Source organism: Emericellopsis cladophorae (assembly GCF_022114955.1).
Source record: "Emericellopsis cladophorae strain MUM 19.33 chromosome Unknown NODE_72_length_84747_cov_98_521442, whole genome shotgun sequence".
Classification (NCBI taxonomy): Eukaryota; Fungi; Ascomycota; class Sordariomycetes; order Hypocreales; family Bionectriaceae; genus Emericellopsis; species Emericellopsis cladophorae.
This window is the reverse complement of record NW_026250997.1, coordinates 47448-64657: the sequence shown is the minus strand read 5'-3', so window position 1 is coordinate 64657 and position 17210 is coordinate 47448. Positions and strand designations below refer to the sequence as shown.

General features: G+C 52.2%; 7 protein-coding genes across 7 annotated transcripts; 5 read left to right on the top strand and 2 right to left on the bottom strand.

Annotated features, from left to right (window-relative positions):
* Nucleotides 1-810: 810 nt before the first annotated feature.
* J7T54_003349 (uncharacterized protein) lies at nt 811-2699 on the bottom strand (the record flags this gene model as incomplete). Its single annotated transcript, XM_051509847.1, has 5 exons — nt 811-1142; nt 1208-1509; nt 1566-1699; nt 1851-2171; nt 2214-2699. The coding sequence occupies 5 exons, from the start codon at nt 2697-2699 to the stop codon at nt 811-813; spliced, it is 1575 nt and encodes a 524-aa protein (XP_051359198.1).
* A 3583-nt stretch (nt 2700-6282) lies between these two features.
* Nucleotides 6283-8688, top strand: J7T54_003348 (transposase; the record flags this gene model as incomplete). The annotated part of the gene is made up of 2 exons (XM_051509845.1): nt 6283-7444; nt 8384-8688. The coding sequence occupies 2 exons, from the start codon at nt 6283-6285 to the stop codon at nt 8686-8688; spliced, it is 1467 nt and encodes a 488-aa protein (XP_051359197.1).
* Nucleotides 8689-9013: 325 nt separating this feature from the next.
* Nucleotides 9014-9943, top strand: J7T54_003347 (Vacuolar membrane-associated protein IML1; the record flags this gene model as incomplete). The annotated part of the gene is made up of 3 exons (XM_051509844.1): nt 9014-9094; nt 9163-9295; nt 9522-9943. The coding sequence occupies 3 exons, from the start codon at nt 9014-9016 to the stop codon at nt 9941-9943; spliced, it is 636 nt and encodes a 211-aa protein (XP_051359196.1).
* Nucleotides 9944-10277: 334 nt separating this feature from the next.
* J7T54_003346 (Vacuolar membrane-associated protein iml1) lies at nt 10278-10730 on the top strand (the record flags this gene model as incomplete). Its single annotated transcript, XM_051509843.1, has 1 exon — nt 10278-10730. The coding sequence occupies one exon, from the start codon at nt 10278-10280 to the stop codon at nt 10728-10730; it is 453 nt and encodes a 150-aa protein (XP_051359195.1).
* A 1918-nt stretch (nt 10731-12648) lies between these two features.
* J7T54_003345 (Vacuolar membrane-associated protein iml1) lies at nt 12649-14152 on the top strand (the record flags this gene model as incomplete). The annotated part of the gene is made up of 4 exons (XM_051509842.1): nt 12649-13173; nt 13221-13326; nt 13405-13705; nt 13768-14152. 4 exons carry the CDS (start codon nt 12649-12651, stop codon nt 14150-14152), a joined length of 1317 nt encoding a protein of 438 aa, XP_051359194.1.
* Nucleotides 14153-14996: 844 nt separating this feature from the next.
* On the top strand, nt 14997-15341 carry J7T54_003344 (uncharacterized protein; the record flags this gene model as incomplete). The annotated part of the gene is made up of 2 exons (XM_051509841.1): nt 14997-15265; nt 15323-15341. The coding sequence occupies 2 exons, from the start codon at nt 14997-14999 to the stop codon at nt 15339-15341; spliced, it is 288 nt and encodes a 95-aa protein (XP_051359193.1).
* Nucleotides 15342-16201: 860 nt separating this feature from the next.
* Nucleotides 16202-16721, bottom strand: J7T54_003343 (Large-conductance mechanosensitive channel; the record flags this gene model as incomplete). The annotated part of the gene is made up of 3 exons (XM_051509840.1): nt 16202-16436; nt 16486-16613; nt 16683-16721. The coding sequence occupies 3 exons, from the start codon at nt 16719-16721 to the stop codon at nt 16202-16204; spliced, it is 402 nt and encodes a 133-aa protein (XP_051359192.1).
* Nucleotides 16722-17210: the final 489 nt, after the last annotated feature.

Genomic DNA, 17210 nt, shown 5'->3' with positions numbered 1-17210 from the left:
CACGAAAGCATACGAATATGCCGGCCATACCGAGGAGAACACGCAAACCCTTCAGGATTACTTTGTGGGAAGACTCGCAGTGGGACAAGAACAGACTCCGCGTCCTTCTCGTCCTTCCCTACGAGAGGTGGTCAAACCCACCAAGAACCCGGCATCCCGTCTCAGACGGTCCACCTCACCCTGGAAGACGCTCGCAGTCACCCTTCTTGCGACACCTCTTGTGCTAGCGGCACTGTCGCACAGCCGCCTTGGCTCGACACTATTTATTCGCCCGCTCCTACTCGACACGTTATGGAGCCAAGACACTCGGTGCGCAATCCTGCTAGGCGCAGCAGGCGCGTCCGCAGTGTTCTTGATGCTCTTTGGGTATCTTTATCACCTATTCTTGCTGTCTTTCGACTACCAGAATGATCTAGCTAGCTTTCCACCAACAATACCTAGGAAAACTGTAAAGTGAATTAGATAGACGGGTCTGGATGCCGCATTGAACCTACGATCAACTCTGAGCCATGCCAAACTTTGTGTTGACTGGAAAAAGTAGAGCAGAAAACCAGTGTGTTGACGGACGGGTCGGAATGTGCCTTGACAATACAACAGCGTTTGATGACCACGTGAACCAGTGTAGAAGCACAGCGTTAGGAAAATGTGAGCCTCCACACTGAGTGAAAACATATAAATACCAGATCTCACAGCACAGTCAATTCACTGCTCGTGGATGAAAGATTGCCAGTCTGCGCTATTGTGCTTGTCCATCGTCAGGATTCCAAGCCAACGACCAACAAGAAATGAAGAACTTGGCCAGCAATGTAACTAAAGGGGACCATTGACTCTCTCCACGTCCTTTGCTTTGTGTCTCTTTTCCAAGGACAGCATCAAGGGCCCGGACTGGAGGCTGAAATGCTCATACAAGCCGTCTTCAAAAAGGGCTTCTGAGTCGGATTGAGTCGGGGGGAAGCTGAGGTTGTACCGCATAACGAACGATGCCAAAGTGACTCGAATGTTGGCCAGCGCCAGGCGCTTCCCCACGCAATTCATGGGGCCCAGTGAGAATGGCGCAATGGCAGTTTTGTCCTTGACCAACTCCGTAAGGCTGTACCAGCGCTCGGGTATGAACTCATTTGCGCGGGGAAAGATGCGCTCGTCTGTAATCAAAGTGAGAAAAGACGAATACCACGGTGCGGTGATCAGTCCTGGAGAGGCCACTTACCACGTCCAATGACATACTGTGGGGCCATAACCTGCGTGTTGCCCGGGATGAAACGACCGGCGATCATGGCACCCTCGGGCGGAGTCACCCGGGTAGGATGGCTCGGGCTTGGTGGGTACAGGCGAAGGGCCTCTTGTACAATACCGTTCAGAAGGTCGAGGTTCATGATCTTATCGTCCATCAACATCTCGTCGGGATCCTGGGGGACATGCGGTCTCAATGCTTCCCGAAGCCTCTGGGCGAGATCGGGTTGTTTCGCAAGTACAAACAAGGCGCAGATCATGGTGATTCGGGAAGTGTCACTAATCAGTCGGTGAGTCAAACGCTTCATAGAGATCATATGCTCTTTGGACCTTACCTTCCCGCGTTGACAAGTAAGTGCGCTTCTCCAGCGAGCAAATGCACCGCTGTGTCGTCAAAAGGCAGAACCCCTGTCTTGTAAGGCGCAAAGAGGGTGCTCATGACGTCTGGCACCTTGGGCTCGATTGGAGCCTGTTTGGCGCTGGTTAGAGGCAACCTTGACAATTCAAGCAGCTAGGGCAGGAGCACTTGCATTATAGCGTTCAATCATTTGCTCGTGGCAATACTTGAACATGGTCTTGAGGTCTCTGTTGCCGCCGGGCATCGAGCTCCCAAGACGCACAAACCACATGGGCAAATGACGGCCAATGATGCTCATCCCTTTGTCGAGGACGCCCATGGCCCAATGATGACTGTCTGAATCTAGCAAGCCAAACGAATGCCCGAACGACAGGTCGCTCATGGTGTCCCAGGAGTACAGACCCAGCCAGTGGGCGATATTGACAGGTTGGCCGGCTTGCTCATCGAGTTTGGCGAGCATCTTTGCCCTGTACGGGTGGAAACGGGACTCGTAGCCTCGGACGGCCTTGTCAGAAAAGGCACGAGTCCAGATGGCTCGCCGCTCTGAGTGCTTAGCAAAGCTTCGGCGGAGAAGAACAGAATCCTGCGGTTTGCTAATGTCGTACCACACACTTTTTTCACATACTGAATGAGCTCCAAAGATGTCCACAACCGCGTTCGGATGCGTGATGGAGATCTCCTGGCTGCCAACGCGCACAAAGTAGCCGTATCGCTGGTGCAGCTCCTCGAAGGCTTTGAACATTCGCAGTCTCTTGATGCGAAAGACGATCCAAAATGTAGCGATCCGGGCAGTGAAGGGGCCAGGGAAGGCGTTGAGGGGGGTCAGAAAGGCTCGATAAACAAACAGGCTCCCAAAGAGACCGGCCAGAAAGAAGCCATCGTACACAAGTGTCTGTAGTGCGGCGTTGACCAGCGGCAGCCCCAGTCGATACAATAGAAAGCTGCAAGCTGCAAACAGCGCAGTATGGGCTTGTATGTACGCAAAGGCATACATGTGATGTTCACCACGAAAGAAGTATCCGATATAGCAGAGACTGCCAGCAACGAAGGCAACAATTCCTGTGTCCGCACGCATGATGAGCTCCATCAAGGACGACGTGATAGGTGACATGATGACCGGTTGCCGAGAAGCGATAAATTCCACTGTCTTGTCCGCGAGGACAAAATTTTGAGTCAATATCGGAATTAGGTATATATCTCTCGTCGGGGAATCTCTTTCAATTCTCACACTGGGATTTCACTCTTTACAATGTACTGTGACCTGATTAGTCGGATCGGGCCGAACGCCCAAATGGTCAACGAGGAGAACGGAGGAACGCCCAAGTCGAAAAGACGCCGAAGGATCTAATGGAAACTCCTCCGAAGGCTAGAGACAGGAAAGGAAAGGCTCAAAGCGCTTAATCCCGACCTCTTACCTGTTACGACCCAACATGCGACCGCATGAACCCGTCATGCGCCCCGCACGTGACATCACGCATAACCCATTCTTTTCCACCAATCACGCATTAATCACATTAATCACTATACTTAATACTATAATTAAGGTAAGTAACTATATTGAATCACCTCTAATTACAAATCAAACCTTCTATAAGGTTTAATAAGACCCACTTCTTATAGGGCGCTACAGCGCCCTCACGCCTATAAATATAGGCTTTCATTCACTGTTCTTTACCTATTACTTTGCCTACCCTAAAGGGTTCCCGGATTAGCGCGATTCACTTCCCCTACGCCTATAGAAGTACTACTTCTAATACTTAATATAGTAGTATATTAAATAAGAGCTATTAATATATAACGTTTAGATTAAACTAGCTATAAAGTAGGTAGATCTATGGTCGGTTTATAAACTAAGTATACTAAAATATTATCAACTTAAGCGGACGGATTATAGTCTATATACGAGATAGTATTTGTTGGAGCTAGGTAGAGATTAACTAAGGTAAAGCGTAGGCTTCTTATATATCATAGTGATTATAGAGTGATTACGGTTCTTTGTAGGTAATAGTGAGTGTAGCAGTGCTAGCCTTCAGAAGGTCATAGAAGGCTTTAGAAGCACTAGATTTGTAAGCGAAATAGATCCTTGTAAGGTGTAACGTTGGGGTTAGACTAGCTACAGGGTAGGCAGATCTAAGGTCGGTTTAACGTAATCCACATGCGAGCGGCGCACCCAAGCGAGCGGCGCACCTTCCCCGTCATCTACATACAAAAAGGTCGATCAAGAACAACACAATCAATTAAGTTACTAATTAAATAAAAGTATCGATAGAGTGAGACTTTAAATATCTTCCGGACAGCTTCGTACGTTATGACCTGTTTTGGCGCATTTGCTACAGCGTGCAGGCTTCGGACTGCCTGGTGGCTGAGGGCGCCTCTTTATACGCTTTTCTTCCTGAATCTGTTCATTAACCTTCTTCTGATCAATAAGGTCTTTCCCATCTTGCATAGTAAGGGTGCCTCTATGCTGAAGATAGCTTCTTTTAATCCCTCGACGCTTGCTTAATGCCTCATTTGCTGTACGCAGCGATATGTTCTCCGCTTGCAAGAGGGCTACTTGATGCATTACTGCTGTAGCACCCTTCGTTAGTTGATCCAAGGCATCAAGCATAGGCGTTGGAGAGCTGTTCTGATGGATAGAGATCCGATTTTTGATATCCTCTGACTGTGCGCTAGCCTCGTACGCATTCTGCGGCGTCTTTAAGACCCAAGGGTGCCTATTTTCAATAGGGTCTGCAGGAGGACTTGGCGTACGAAGCTTCACATCAAGCTTCGAGAGGACCCTTTCTGGGTCGTACGGTATAAGGCCAGTGCTAGCAAAGCCTCCTTGTATATTCTTCTCCGTGAAAGTAAGGAAGAAAGCTGCACGGAAGGCGCGAAGGAAGTCAACCTTTGAGATATGCGTGATATGTGCGCGCATTAGATCTTCCACTTATCGCCCGTACGCTTGTTTAAGAGGCCCAAAGCAACCAATATCGAGGGGTTGAAGAATATGGGAAGAATGAGCCGGCATACAGACCGTGATGATCTTCTTCTCCTGACAGAAGAGCTCAAAGTCGGTTGAATGGTGACTTTCGTGGCCATCAAGAATAAGCATTCGATACACGCCTTTCGTACGAGGGCTTGTATAGCGATCAAAGTGCTTGATCCATTCGAGGCCAATCTCATTAGTTGTCCAGCCGTTATCGGTTGTAGCGATGACCCAATCGGCCGGAAGGTCGGTCCCCTCGTACCAAGCTGAGAGATGGTACTTAGCCGCGAGGATAATAAAAGGAGGAATAGCCCAGCCGCACGCATTGACGCCTTGAATAACAGTTGCCCATTCCCTATTCCCAGGCTGGGCTAGTTTAGCCTTTGTTCGGCCTTCTGAGGTCGTAACAACCATACCCGCGAAGATAATACCCATCATAAAGCCCGTCTCGTCGAAGTTATAGATATCGTCATTCAGGATCCCATACTTCGCCTGTATATTCCGTACAAGCGTGAACCAGCCCTCAATAAGTCTCGGATCTTCGCATTTAGCCCGCTGGTGGTCATATCTACGAACCCAGCGCGTGCGAAGTTCTTGGTGGCGTTTAACGAAGTTTGAAGCCCAATGCTTGCCAACGGGTGGCGCGTCGCGTACGCGTAGTAGTTGGTTAGCCATATCTTCAACACCAGACAGTCGGGGAGGAAAAGATCGCGAAGATAGATCGAGTATATACTTAATAATCGCTCTCTCTTCTGAATCCGTTAGATTCATTGAATTCGGCCTGGTTTCGGCTCTAGCCTGAAAACCCTTCAGTCGGCGACGTATAGTCGTTGGAGGCACATTATAGACCTTCGCAATATGTCGGATACTTAATGACGCGTCTCCTCCGAGAGCTGCGAGGGCAAGGGTCACCCTAGATTCTTTTGGAAGTTCATCCATCATTAAATGCGGTGATAATTGGTGAGGAATGTAGTCGTGTGCAGATGACGGGGAAGGTGCGCCGCTCGCTTGGGTGCGCCGCTCGCATGTGGATTACGTTATAGGAAGCCCAGCTTCACCGTAGTCAGTCTCTACCAGCTCCTCAGCTATCAATACAGTTGTCTACGCAAGACCTACTCGTGCCGCGCCCCACCTCTTAGGTGGTGCTGGACACACCAACGGCCAGATCACACCAACGGCCACTTTTCACCACGATCAACATATTCTCGCGATAATGCCCCAGCCAACACGTTCAGAGCCTATATCGGCTATTGAAATACGCGTTCAAGAAGCACTTCAATATCTTGAGCAAAATCCTGACGCAAAATTAGCTACGATTGCGAGACAATTCGATGTCCCGCGTGGTCGCTTGAGGCGCCGTCGCGTCGGTGTGCCAACGCGTTTTAACCGCCCTACCTTTAATACAAAGCTATCAAGAGAGGAAGAAGTTGCTATTGGTCGCTATATCGATAGTCTTGATAGTATTAACTTTGCCGTGCGCGCTGAGTTTATTACGGATGCTGCCAACAACCTTCTAGCCGAGCGATGCGGGCCTGACCATATCGAGACTGTCGGCACACGTTGGACCACCCGCTTCATTCAGCGCCACGGTTATACAAGGCTTCTTTAACGAAAGATTGATATTAATAGGAAGGCTGCAGAGAATACACAACGAACGCGCGAATACTTTGAAAGGCTACGTCAGGTCATAGCCCTACACGGGATCCCACCAGAAGATATTTGGAATATGGATGAGACAGGCTTTCGGATTGGCATCGGCAAGGACCAATCTATCGTGACCAAGCGCAAGAGGCTTCATCTCTTTGGCATGCCTGAGAATAGGGAGTCTGCCACGGCGATAGAGTGTATATCTGCTGCTGGCGTTGTGATCCCGGCCTTCTTGATTCTTTCGGGACAGGTACACATGGATCAGTGGTATCGACTATCTGAGCTAAGCCCTCACACGAAGATCACGCTATCATCATCAGGCTATTCAAACGATCAAATAGCCCTATCGTGGATCAAGCACTTCGACGAGCACACTGCCGGCGCGGCCACATCAGCGTATCGTCTTCTAGTCATCGATGGTCACGGGTCTCACCATACAAAGGAATTTATCGGCTATTGCGCAAAGAAAAGGATCATCCCCTTCGCTCTTCCTCCACACCTCACACACCTATTGCAACCGCTAGATGTGGTTGTCTTCCAGCCATTGAAACACTATCACGCTAAGGCTCTTGATGTGATAATTCGGGACGGCGTGGTCAACGTGACGAAGCTCGAATTTCTCTCGCTAATTGAGGGCGTGCGCAGACAAGCATTCACAGCCAAGACGATAAAATCAGCCTTCAAGAAGACCGGCATCTGGCCCTTCGACCCTGATCTTGTGATTAGGGCTGTTGAAGAGCGTGAGGCTGCCCTACGGACTCCATCGCCACAGCCCTCATTGCTAGCTTCATCGGACTTCGAGACTCCTGTCACGCTACGGCAGATCAATAAGGTGGCCAACCGGATTGGCGAGGCCCTTCATGAGATAGATGACGACCTCGATAACGACTTTTCGTGGGATATAGACCGCTTTATCCGCGGCGCCCTCACAACAGCCGCAGAGCTTGTACAAGTGAAGAGGGACCTATCGCGGACTAAGAAAGCCGAATTAATGCAGCGCCAACGCCGGGCGATGAAGAATCGGCCTCTTCAATCAGGGGGCGTGCTGACGGTCGCAGAAGCCCGTGATATGGTGGTCCAACGCGATGAGGATGCTTTGGTGAAGGCCCAACGGCTCGTGGATGCTGCCCAAAAGAAGCTACGTAACTTATACAAACGGAATGCCGAAGGAGCCGCCAAAAAGGCTCGTAAATGGCGTATGGATAAGGTCACGGATACGCTCGAGGTTTATGACGAAAATGGTGTGCGTTATATTAGAAGGGGTTAATTACATCGCGATCTTCATCAAAGTGGCCGTTGGTGTGATCTGGCCGTTGGTGTGTCCAGCATCACCTAAGAGGTGGGGCGCGGCACGAGTACTATCTCGCACATAGACTGTGACCCGACCGCTCAAGTCAACGACATCCTAGTTAGTGTACTCAGTTAATAACGTAGTTAGTTAAACCGACTTCAGATCTACCTACCCTGTAGCTAATCTGACCCGAACGTCACGTGTCGCCTAAGGAATACTCACAATCATTGTACTAATTGTACTCTTGTGGTGCAGGGTGCAGAAGGAAGGCATTGCAATCTTCTCCCTGGATTTCCAAGTTTCTCCAGCCGCCTCTGTGCAGCCAGGGCTGGGGGTTGTGCGGGCGCGAGGGCCAAACTAATTTAGACTAAATGCCTGACGCGCTGAGGTCAATGCAACATATTTAAGCGCCTTCTTCGATTCACGCAAGTAAACATCCATGTGGTAGTACTACTTATGCACAATTTGGTTTGGGTCTTCTTGGTCACCTCACAGCTGTTCGTTTCGTCATGAGGCGGTTTCATTCTGGTGTCAGCTTTCGGCACCAGTTGTCAGCATACCCGGAACCATGTGTTTGGTAGACAAATGCTAGGTGTTGTTGATAGCTTTCTCGCCAAGTCTACATGAATAGCCTTGCAGCCGATGTGTGTTGCCGCGCCTATATCCGTACCTACCTTACTCGACGTCGAGTTGGCGCCTTTGACTTTAGGCAAATCTCCACAGTTGCCAGGTTTGGTGAGGGTGCTGATATGAATTGAAGCCATGCGGCATTTTCTTTTCATATCTTACAGATTATCCAATCGTCTGTTATATAGACCCCGAGGGGGGTTTTGTGTCAACTCAATGCCCAGGCCAGCTTGCCATACATCGAGGTTACCAGATGTGGCAGGCAGTGTGAGAGCTCTCGACCGGCTGCTGGGGATTCTGCCGGCTCCTCGTCGCATCGACATCGCGGCTCTCACATCGACATCATCGCATCCGCACAGCGCAACCTGCGAGGATAATGAAGGCGTCTCCGCGTACGCAAAGACGATCAAGACGATAGGCCACCCCAGCCGGCTCCATGTCCCGCAATGGCACAACGCCTGCCCTCCCCCACCGGGCGCCCCAATGGTACCACCTTCAACAGCGCAGTCGCTCCAGCTTAGACCGCGCATCATCAGACGCAAATATCCCAGCCTCGCCGAGCAGTAGTTTAACGCGATCAACCGTTAAGGATGAGCAGCGGTCGGTCAAGCAGCGGGCCTGTACGCTGGGGATCATCGAGGATCACTCGCGGGATGAGGTTGTCCTCAACTTCGAATGCCTCGGCGGCGGGCCACTAGCGCAGACTTCTCATGGATATCACGATGATCAAGGGAGATTCGACAAGGAACGGGTCGGGATACGGGAGCCTGAATAAGCTGACTTCCATAAAGATGGTGGGCCGACGAGAGGCATGTCTTGGTCGCAGCACGATGCGACGTCCGAGCCCGTCATAGACCGATACGTATTCGTTGCCAAGGACGCCCCGAAACACATGAAGGACCGTCAGCCCGACGCAGATGTGCTTGTTGTCAAGCAGGTTGCCGACGCCTTTGGGATGAAAAAGGGATGCCAGGTTCTGCTCGAAGTGGTAAATGCTAAGATTTAATAGCTGGACAGACGAAAGCTGACGCATGGCCATAGGTCGACAGCGACAACCCAGTCATCGAAGCGACGCATATCGAGTTGCCTTCCAAGGATCAATACCTCTCCCGCTATGATCTCTGGAGGCTCACAGTCGGCGACTTGACGAAACCGGTACAATCTACAAGGGCCAGTCGATCCTATACATGGACACAATCAAAGCGCAGGTCACTGCTGTCTTCGTTGGCGGCTAGCGAGTCTACTCAGGCTTCTTCACGCGCGCGACACACGACCGATATTTCGGAGCGAGTCTGCTAGATACGTCTTGTTCATTTAGATGGCCAAGGAGATGTGAGACTTCGACTCAGAAAGCTCTGGCGAGATCATGTTCAGCAAGGTCGTTAACGGCTTTTTGCCAGTGCTGTTCAAGCGATGGGCCACCTTACGGGTCAAACACCTTGTTAGCATCGTCCTGTTCGCCCGTGTCGAGTACGACACTGGTTTGACCACCGATCTAGCTAGCAGTGCTCTGCAGAGCGATTACTACACGGGGATCCAGCCGACTGGTACGAAGAGGCCGCACAAAGACTTCTATCGCGTCGTCGTGAGTGAGATGACCAGCGGCGAGTGGACCGAGATTCTTCACCGGCTTAAAAACGAGTTCGACTACTTTCAGCGAGACATTAGTACACACCTCCATCAGACCGACGTCGATCTGGGTTTCGCCAACGAAGAGGAGCTGCCGGAGAACGCTCGTAACCGAAATACCGCTGTTCCGGTGTTGTCCATGCATGGCAACGTTCTGGAGGCGATCCATCTGGCCGTCACAAGTTGCCCATGACTATATCGATCGAGATCTTACCAGAATGGGGATCTCCGTTACCGTTATTATGTGTGGCACTGGTGTGTTTGAAGCCGACTACGAGACCCTGAGGCGCGTGACGGAGGCGTTGGTAGGCAATGGCATTGGGATCGACCTGATATGCATGCCGCGGATGCCACTTCACTCCGTGCCGTTGCTCAAGTATCGCAACTCTCACTACACAGAGGACCATCACAGCCACAATCTGGCCCCATAAAGGTCTTACCAGAGTCGCGAGAACACTCCTGGCCATCCGACCCCCGTTGTGGGCAGTTATCAGTCACTCAATGGTTCCTTCTCGCCGAGCAAAGGCATGTCGAACAGCCTGACGAGACTCATTGACTCGATGGCATCGTTGGGACAGAATGACGAGTGGTGCTACGCCTTCCCACAATGGCTGCACGTGTCGTATTGGACTGGCAACTCGGACGAAGCTTTGTGTTACGCGGGCATCGCGCTGTCCGTGTCGAACAATGTGGCTAAAGATAGTAGCGACGACTTCACCATGCGATGCCGCATGTACGACTTGCAGATGAGAAGTCTCCCCGAAACGAATGGGATCGAGACTGCCCCCTTGCTAATGGATCCAAACTTTCTATCGAGCATCCAAGACCTGGGATCTTCGTGGAAAGCTCGGCATAATGGCATCGATGAGGTTGTGTACATTCCGAATCGGCACGTCCGCGATTCATTGTTCGATCATGTGCACGGCTTCCAGAAGTTTGAGCCGGATAGGCTGGTCGATCCCGGGGAGACAACAATCTAGAAGAAGCTGAAGGACTTTGATAATTCGCGCGCAAAGCCTCCGAGCTCGAAGCGCCATCATCGCACCAGCAGGCAAGATCCCGAGATCGAAGATGAGACAGGTCGCAAGCTATCAGAAGGCGTCCGTCTGGTCGGAAGCTCGTTGCAAGAGCGGAAAATTGCGTATCATCAAGTGTGGAAGCATTCTGTAAACATTCCTCGACCGGAAAGGCCCCGCATCGCGCCGCTCACCAAACCTGCCGAAGCATCGGTAAACGCCGGCACAAGCACGAGCAATATCAGGACTTCGGCAACAACGGCGAAACAGCCAACTTTTATGAGACAAATCAGCTTGGGACAGCGTGGCTTTGGAGTGGCTGCACCCAAGGCCGTTGCGGCCGAACTAAAGACAGAAAATGCCATTGCCTTGGGTGTATCGACTCCTAACACCGACTCAAAACGACCAACAACACCTCGCATCGTCTCAGACTTGCGTCCATCTTCGCCACGTACTATAAGCAGCCAGACCTCGTCATTACTGGCTGTGCCGACGGTGAGCAAACAGTCCCGGGACCATGATGATGCCCGCGGGGAAACAGTACCATCTACAACGAGCATACCGATCACGAAAAGGGGCAATGAGAGGATGCGCAACAACTCATCCAACCCGCTGTGAAACTCTTCCATTGCAAGCGCAGTGCAGAAGCGTCACACGAAGCACGACGAAGATCAGGATATCAGGTGCTCCAACACCCTGCGACCCGAAGATGCGCACAAGGTGTCTATCAGCAAGCTGCGTGCCGGGCCGGTGGTCGAGCTCGTAACAGCGCTCTCACCGAAAACCGCCGTCACTCCCTGGCTGACTCTTCTAAACCCGTCGAACCCCGATGGTCATCGGATTGACGATGCGATCCTGTATAGCCGTTGGCAGCATGTGTTTCCGTCGACCTTAGAAGTGAAGGTGCAAAAATGTAAGTCTTTGTGCTGTCCTGCCTCGGTACCGCTCACGACAGAGTACTTCCCCACCAAGACGCAATTCGATACATAGTACCAGCGTCACCCCTACACATTTAATCAGAATACGATGATGTGGTCGAGGAGCCTCGGAACCGAACGGAGTTCATTAGAGAGCTCATCAGTCTGCGGTTCTCCCAAAGCTTCTAGGTCGTCATACGACCGTCCGTGGCAAGAGCTCTTGGGCAGAAGCAGATCAAGATCGGTGAAATCTTCTCCCGAGACCAGCCGCTGGAAGATGGTGGGAGCGTATTCATGTCTGTAGGGAACACCATCCATCAGCTGTCGTGTGTGAACGGCACAGAAGTGGGGGGTAAATATCTTCGTTCGCAAACCAACAGAGTCCTCTGCCTCTTCGGAAGAGTTCAGCTTCACGTACAAGCCCGCCATCAGGACTCTGTTCGACACCACATACGAGGCTCGTCAGATTGAGATACTCGCACCTAGACCGGAACGCAACTGGAACGCCATTGACTCGTATCTTGCGGGTCACCACGACGAAATGATGGAGAGCCCGAGATGATGGAGAGCCCGAGATGATGGAGAGCCCGAGATGATGGAGAGCCAGATTCGTCTTGATCCCAATATCCATGCGCAACTCCAATGTCACAAAAGCACACATAGCGGACAACGCGGAGGAAGTTCACATCGGGGGTATCAAGCGCCTGGCCCATTCATGGCAGAGGAACCGATATTTCCCACCTTCTGAATAGTGGCTCAATACGCCTGCCCCGGCTCACCGCAATGATGCAAACCTTCTTAGCTTCGTTCACAAGACTGATGATCCGTCTATCATCATAGCGGCGCAGGTTGAGACACTTCCGCTCCTCAAAGGTCAGGATCCTGCCCCGCGAAATGGACAGCTGCTGTCTCGTAAGGAGAGATTTTGCAAGTCCAGCTTGCACTTGACTGCCCTTGCCGTGTCAATGCAGCAGCCACTTGATCAAGGCGGTGTGAACCTCTGCAATCGACGCTGGCATCTTCACCTGCACTCGAACTCATTCATCGGCTCCGACATGACTTTGTGGCTGCTTGACAACTTCGAGGACTTTGAAACAAGACTGGAAGTGGAGGCTTTTGGAAACAAGCTCATGGCTCATGACGACGGCAAGCATAAAGAGAAGGACAAGAGCAAGAAGGGCGGCGACGGCAAGGAAGGCCGGCCACGTGGGTTGTTTGTCCATGCCGAAAAACGCCATGAGTTCCGGGACAACAACTACTACTACCAGATATCGAACGATTACGCAAAGTCACAGCTAGGTTGGTTTGGGTCTAAACGGCGGGAGCCATCGGTGCCACCGACCCCGATGAACGAGAACTCGCCACGTCTGGCACTGCCACGTCCACAAACCGGCAACGACAACGATCCCGGGGCATCGAACTCCACGACCCCGACCATCACGGGCTTTCGGAATCGCAACAATAAGCGCCCACGCGTGTATCTGAGTAAAGTCATCAAGTATGATATAGACCACCGAAAGAAGTCATACCGTCCAAGAGAATCGATCTCCACTACAATCGCCTCCACAACCCCGACGACTGCTATCACACCCTCATCGACTGGATGAACACCACGTCGAAGCTTGTCGAGAACGTTGTGGAGAGTTGGTCCCGTGAGGCCAGCCAGTAAGGCTTGCGCCTGGTCGAGGTGCCGATAAGAGAGGCAAACGCCATCACGGAAGCTAATCCCTTCCGGAGGCCTGTCCCGGTCAAGCTCGCTGTGCGTCCTTCTGACAAGCAGCCGGACGACGTGTACCAGGATCCAAACTCCAGTGGCCCGCAGACGACGCAGCGGAAGTACTTCTACCAGACTGCAATTCTGGGGAAGTTCGACTTTGTACTGGACATGGAGGCCGCGTCGAACTTCGCCGCGGACGTGGACGTGAAGTTCTCGTGGGGCAAGCCTGACTACCGGTACACCCAGTACATCCACCGCTCAGGCCGTCTGATCACGCAGATCACGGATGAGAACCAGTTCAACTCGTGGCTAACAGGCTGTTCAATAACCACGCCTACCAAGTCCAACATAACCGCAACAAGGGCAGCGACCAGGATCGCGGCGGCGGCGACGGCAGCAGTCGAATGGTATCATCCATGTCTTCCTACAGCGCCATCAACCTTCCGGAGCCGACGCCCATCTCTTCACCGTTGGTCAAGCCCGCGTTCCACCACTACTCCCCCGCTCTGAAGCCCAGCGAGCCGGAGCAACTCATGGCCGAGCTCGAGGACTTCTGCAGCATTAGGGCCGGGCTCGAGACCTTCCAAAAGGATACGATGGAAAGGGGCGAGATTGTGCCCGGCACGCCTGCTTTGTTGGTGGCCAGCGGGCTGGAGGCCCTGCCGGAGGCGAGCATCCCGACGCTTGGCCTGCGGCCAGGTGTGCTGGGCAGAGAGGGCCACGGGGTCCGAACATCCGGATGGGGAGCCTGATGTCGTTCCTGAGGAGCAGCGTGCAGATGAACGGCATCGGGCTGGGGTCTGGGCCGCCGAAAAGAAGAACTGAGGAGACTGCGGCTGGGAAAGCCATGTACGAACTCATGTAGTGCACGAAAAGTTTAAGCGCTGAAATGTCGGTGTCACATCGGACGGTTTGACAATTTTCCCAAGCCATTCTCAGCAGTCTGCAACCCTGGGCTCGTCGAATGTTCAGCATCGGCTTTGAAACTCGTCACCCTCGCGCCACTTCACTCATGCGCCATGACAAACCTTAAGGCTGACCGCCTGGACGTCAAGAGAAATCCATGCTGCCTGTTCTGGTGTCTTTTTTGATGCTATATATCGGCAAACTGGGGAGGCTTAGGGTTAGAAAATGGGCGTTTACTAAGAAGCCTCAGACTCCCATTCTTTGACACATGCCCAAGGTGTACGCGGGCCCCGCAGATTTAACACCAAGATACTTGGTCTCACAGGCCTTTGCCATGGCTAACAAATACATCATCGGTAGCGGGCGGGACCGGGGCTTTGTTCACGAAGACTCTTCCGGCAGGCCGCAGATGATCATGGGGGCGGTCGGAAAGGGTGACACGGGCCTCAGTTTCCAGGAGGGGAATATGGACGGGTTTTAGGAGCGATATTCTGAAGTTGTACAAGTGAATTTTTTAATTAGAGTGTCCTTGGAAGGGCAATCAGCAATGAAGTCCAGTTGTATAAAGCCGTCGAGCATCGACGCTCTTTCCACACGACACCGTAAGCTCATACACAGCATCCGCTCGACACCACTCATCCATATTTCTCTTCTACTCGAGCTGGCACTCCGTTTGCTCGCATCAATAAAATGGCCACCCGCTCACTCGTTCTCCTGGGCCTGTCCAGTCTCGCCGCCGCCCAGACAACCATCGTCTCTCTCCTCTACGCGGGCGGCAAGCCGGAAGGCAGCGTCATGTCGGCCTCCGTCATTGGCATTGGCGACGATGCCACGACCTACTCCCTCACCTGCATCCCGACCGAGTCCAACAAGCTCTGCTTGGGCGGCATCGGGACCATCACCCAAGGCCCGTCGACGTTCGAGTACTCATTCAGCACCAGCGACTCGGAGCTTTTTGAGTTCGTATTACCGCTGATCTCATCCGGAGAAATTCGGTACTGACACACCACCAACAGGACGCTAAAGCTGGCCTGAGCTCTCCATTCGGACGATGACGAGGCGATTTGTGACGCCGAGACGACCTTCTCCTCTGGAACAACCACGAGGTCTGCGGAGGCGGAAACGAAAAGGCGCTTCACTAACTTCCTGATCGCTGTCACTGTCACTGCCGGTGCAGAGAAGCTGGAGGGAGGCAGCACGGAAACTGGCAGCTCTGGCTCCAGTAGAGGCCCTCCGGCGTCTACGCTAGGCTCGGATGATGAGGAGGACGCCGCACCAAGAGTCTCGGGCAAGACTTTGTTCGCTGTAACCGTGACATTGATGAACGGGCTCGTCCTTCTTTGAGCGGTGTGTATATCATTTCAGTCAATTTACCAGCGCGGAATACCTTGGTAAAAGGCGAAGTGCTGTAACATTGGGTTAAGTGTAGGTATAGTAGGTGCTGACGTACAAGAATGTCATGGTTTCGAACTTTACTTCCTTTTTGAATCAATCGACCTCCACGTAGGTATAGCCCAGAAGGCGTCACATACGCCGACAATATTTCCAGCCATGGAACCTAGTGTTGAGGTACCGAAACGGTTAGAATCAAGCCTGTTGCTTCGGCATCCTCGCGTCTCAATCAGTAGTGGACTCGCTCTTTGCGGCCATCCTGCCAGCTGGTGCAGCTGATACAGCGTGCTGACTGGAAAGGGTATAGTCAGTATTTGTTGAAGAATGTCTACAAGACGTATTCACCTTTTCGTTGATATGCTTGCGGCAATATTTGCACTTTTTGCTGTGCTTGATGATGGGTTCCGAGGATATGATCTGCAACACGCTCGCCATTCCATAGAGAGTCAGTCCAACCATAATGAATGAAACGCATTGGTAGATGAACGATCTGCATGCGTTAGCTAGGACTTGCTGTCGCTGCCGCTTGAGACGTACCCGTAGGTCATGACGACCGCACCATCCTCAAGGGCTTGAGCCGGAGTGTTGTAACCCTTCTCCGGGTCGTAGCTGTCGCCGCCCCGGAGAACAGCAAAATTCTCTTGAAAGTTCTTGTTGATGGGCAAGAGCACCGAGATTGGGGACATGAGAATGTCGCCGACAAAGGACTTGATGAGATCGGTGAAGATGGAAGCAAGACTGTGGCTGGTTAGCAGGGGTTGTCGCGGGTGGTCTGATGGGGTCATACATCAAACCAAAGGCGATTTGGAGGACGTTGCCTTCGAGGGCGAAGTCGACGAATCCATCCCAGCGGCGCTTCACCTTACGGGCGCTTCTTTCGACGAGAGCGTCTCTCGCTGGACTGGCGTTCACCGTCTCGAGGGAAGTGGATCAGCCGCGTGAGGCACACTGACGAGAATGGGGTTCACAGTTGCAGAAGCATACGCAACCGTTCACACCCGTATTTTTCGAGCATAATCTCATGGCTGCTCGTCGAAAGCTTGAACATGTAACTTTGCTACGCATGAGGCCTCAGGCGATGGGGGAGTATACCGGATCAGTCAGCGTAGGCATAGTCCCAATTCCCGCGTGCAAGTGGAAATCACTCCCTAGCTAACCCTAGCTAACCCTAGTACCTTTTCCTTGGCAACGCTTGCTCGGGCGTACGGGACCTCAGCACCCTGATAGTCGAGCCGACTATACCGAACGTAACCTAGAGTATCAAGAAGCCTGATCGTGGCTTCGTGCTCTTTTCCGAATAGTTCTTGGAACCTAGAGAGCAGAGGCTCCAAGATAGCGGAGGTATTTTTAAAATTCCCGCCCTTATTTCCCCGAGCGCGAAGGAATACGAGTCCCGAGTCCCTGATAGCAACTAACGTGGCAGGGTGGTTGTTCCCGCGTTAAGCCTTAATACCGATGACCACTTTATTCATCAGCTTGCTAGCTCTTTCGTGGCTTTCTTTCTTCCTAAAT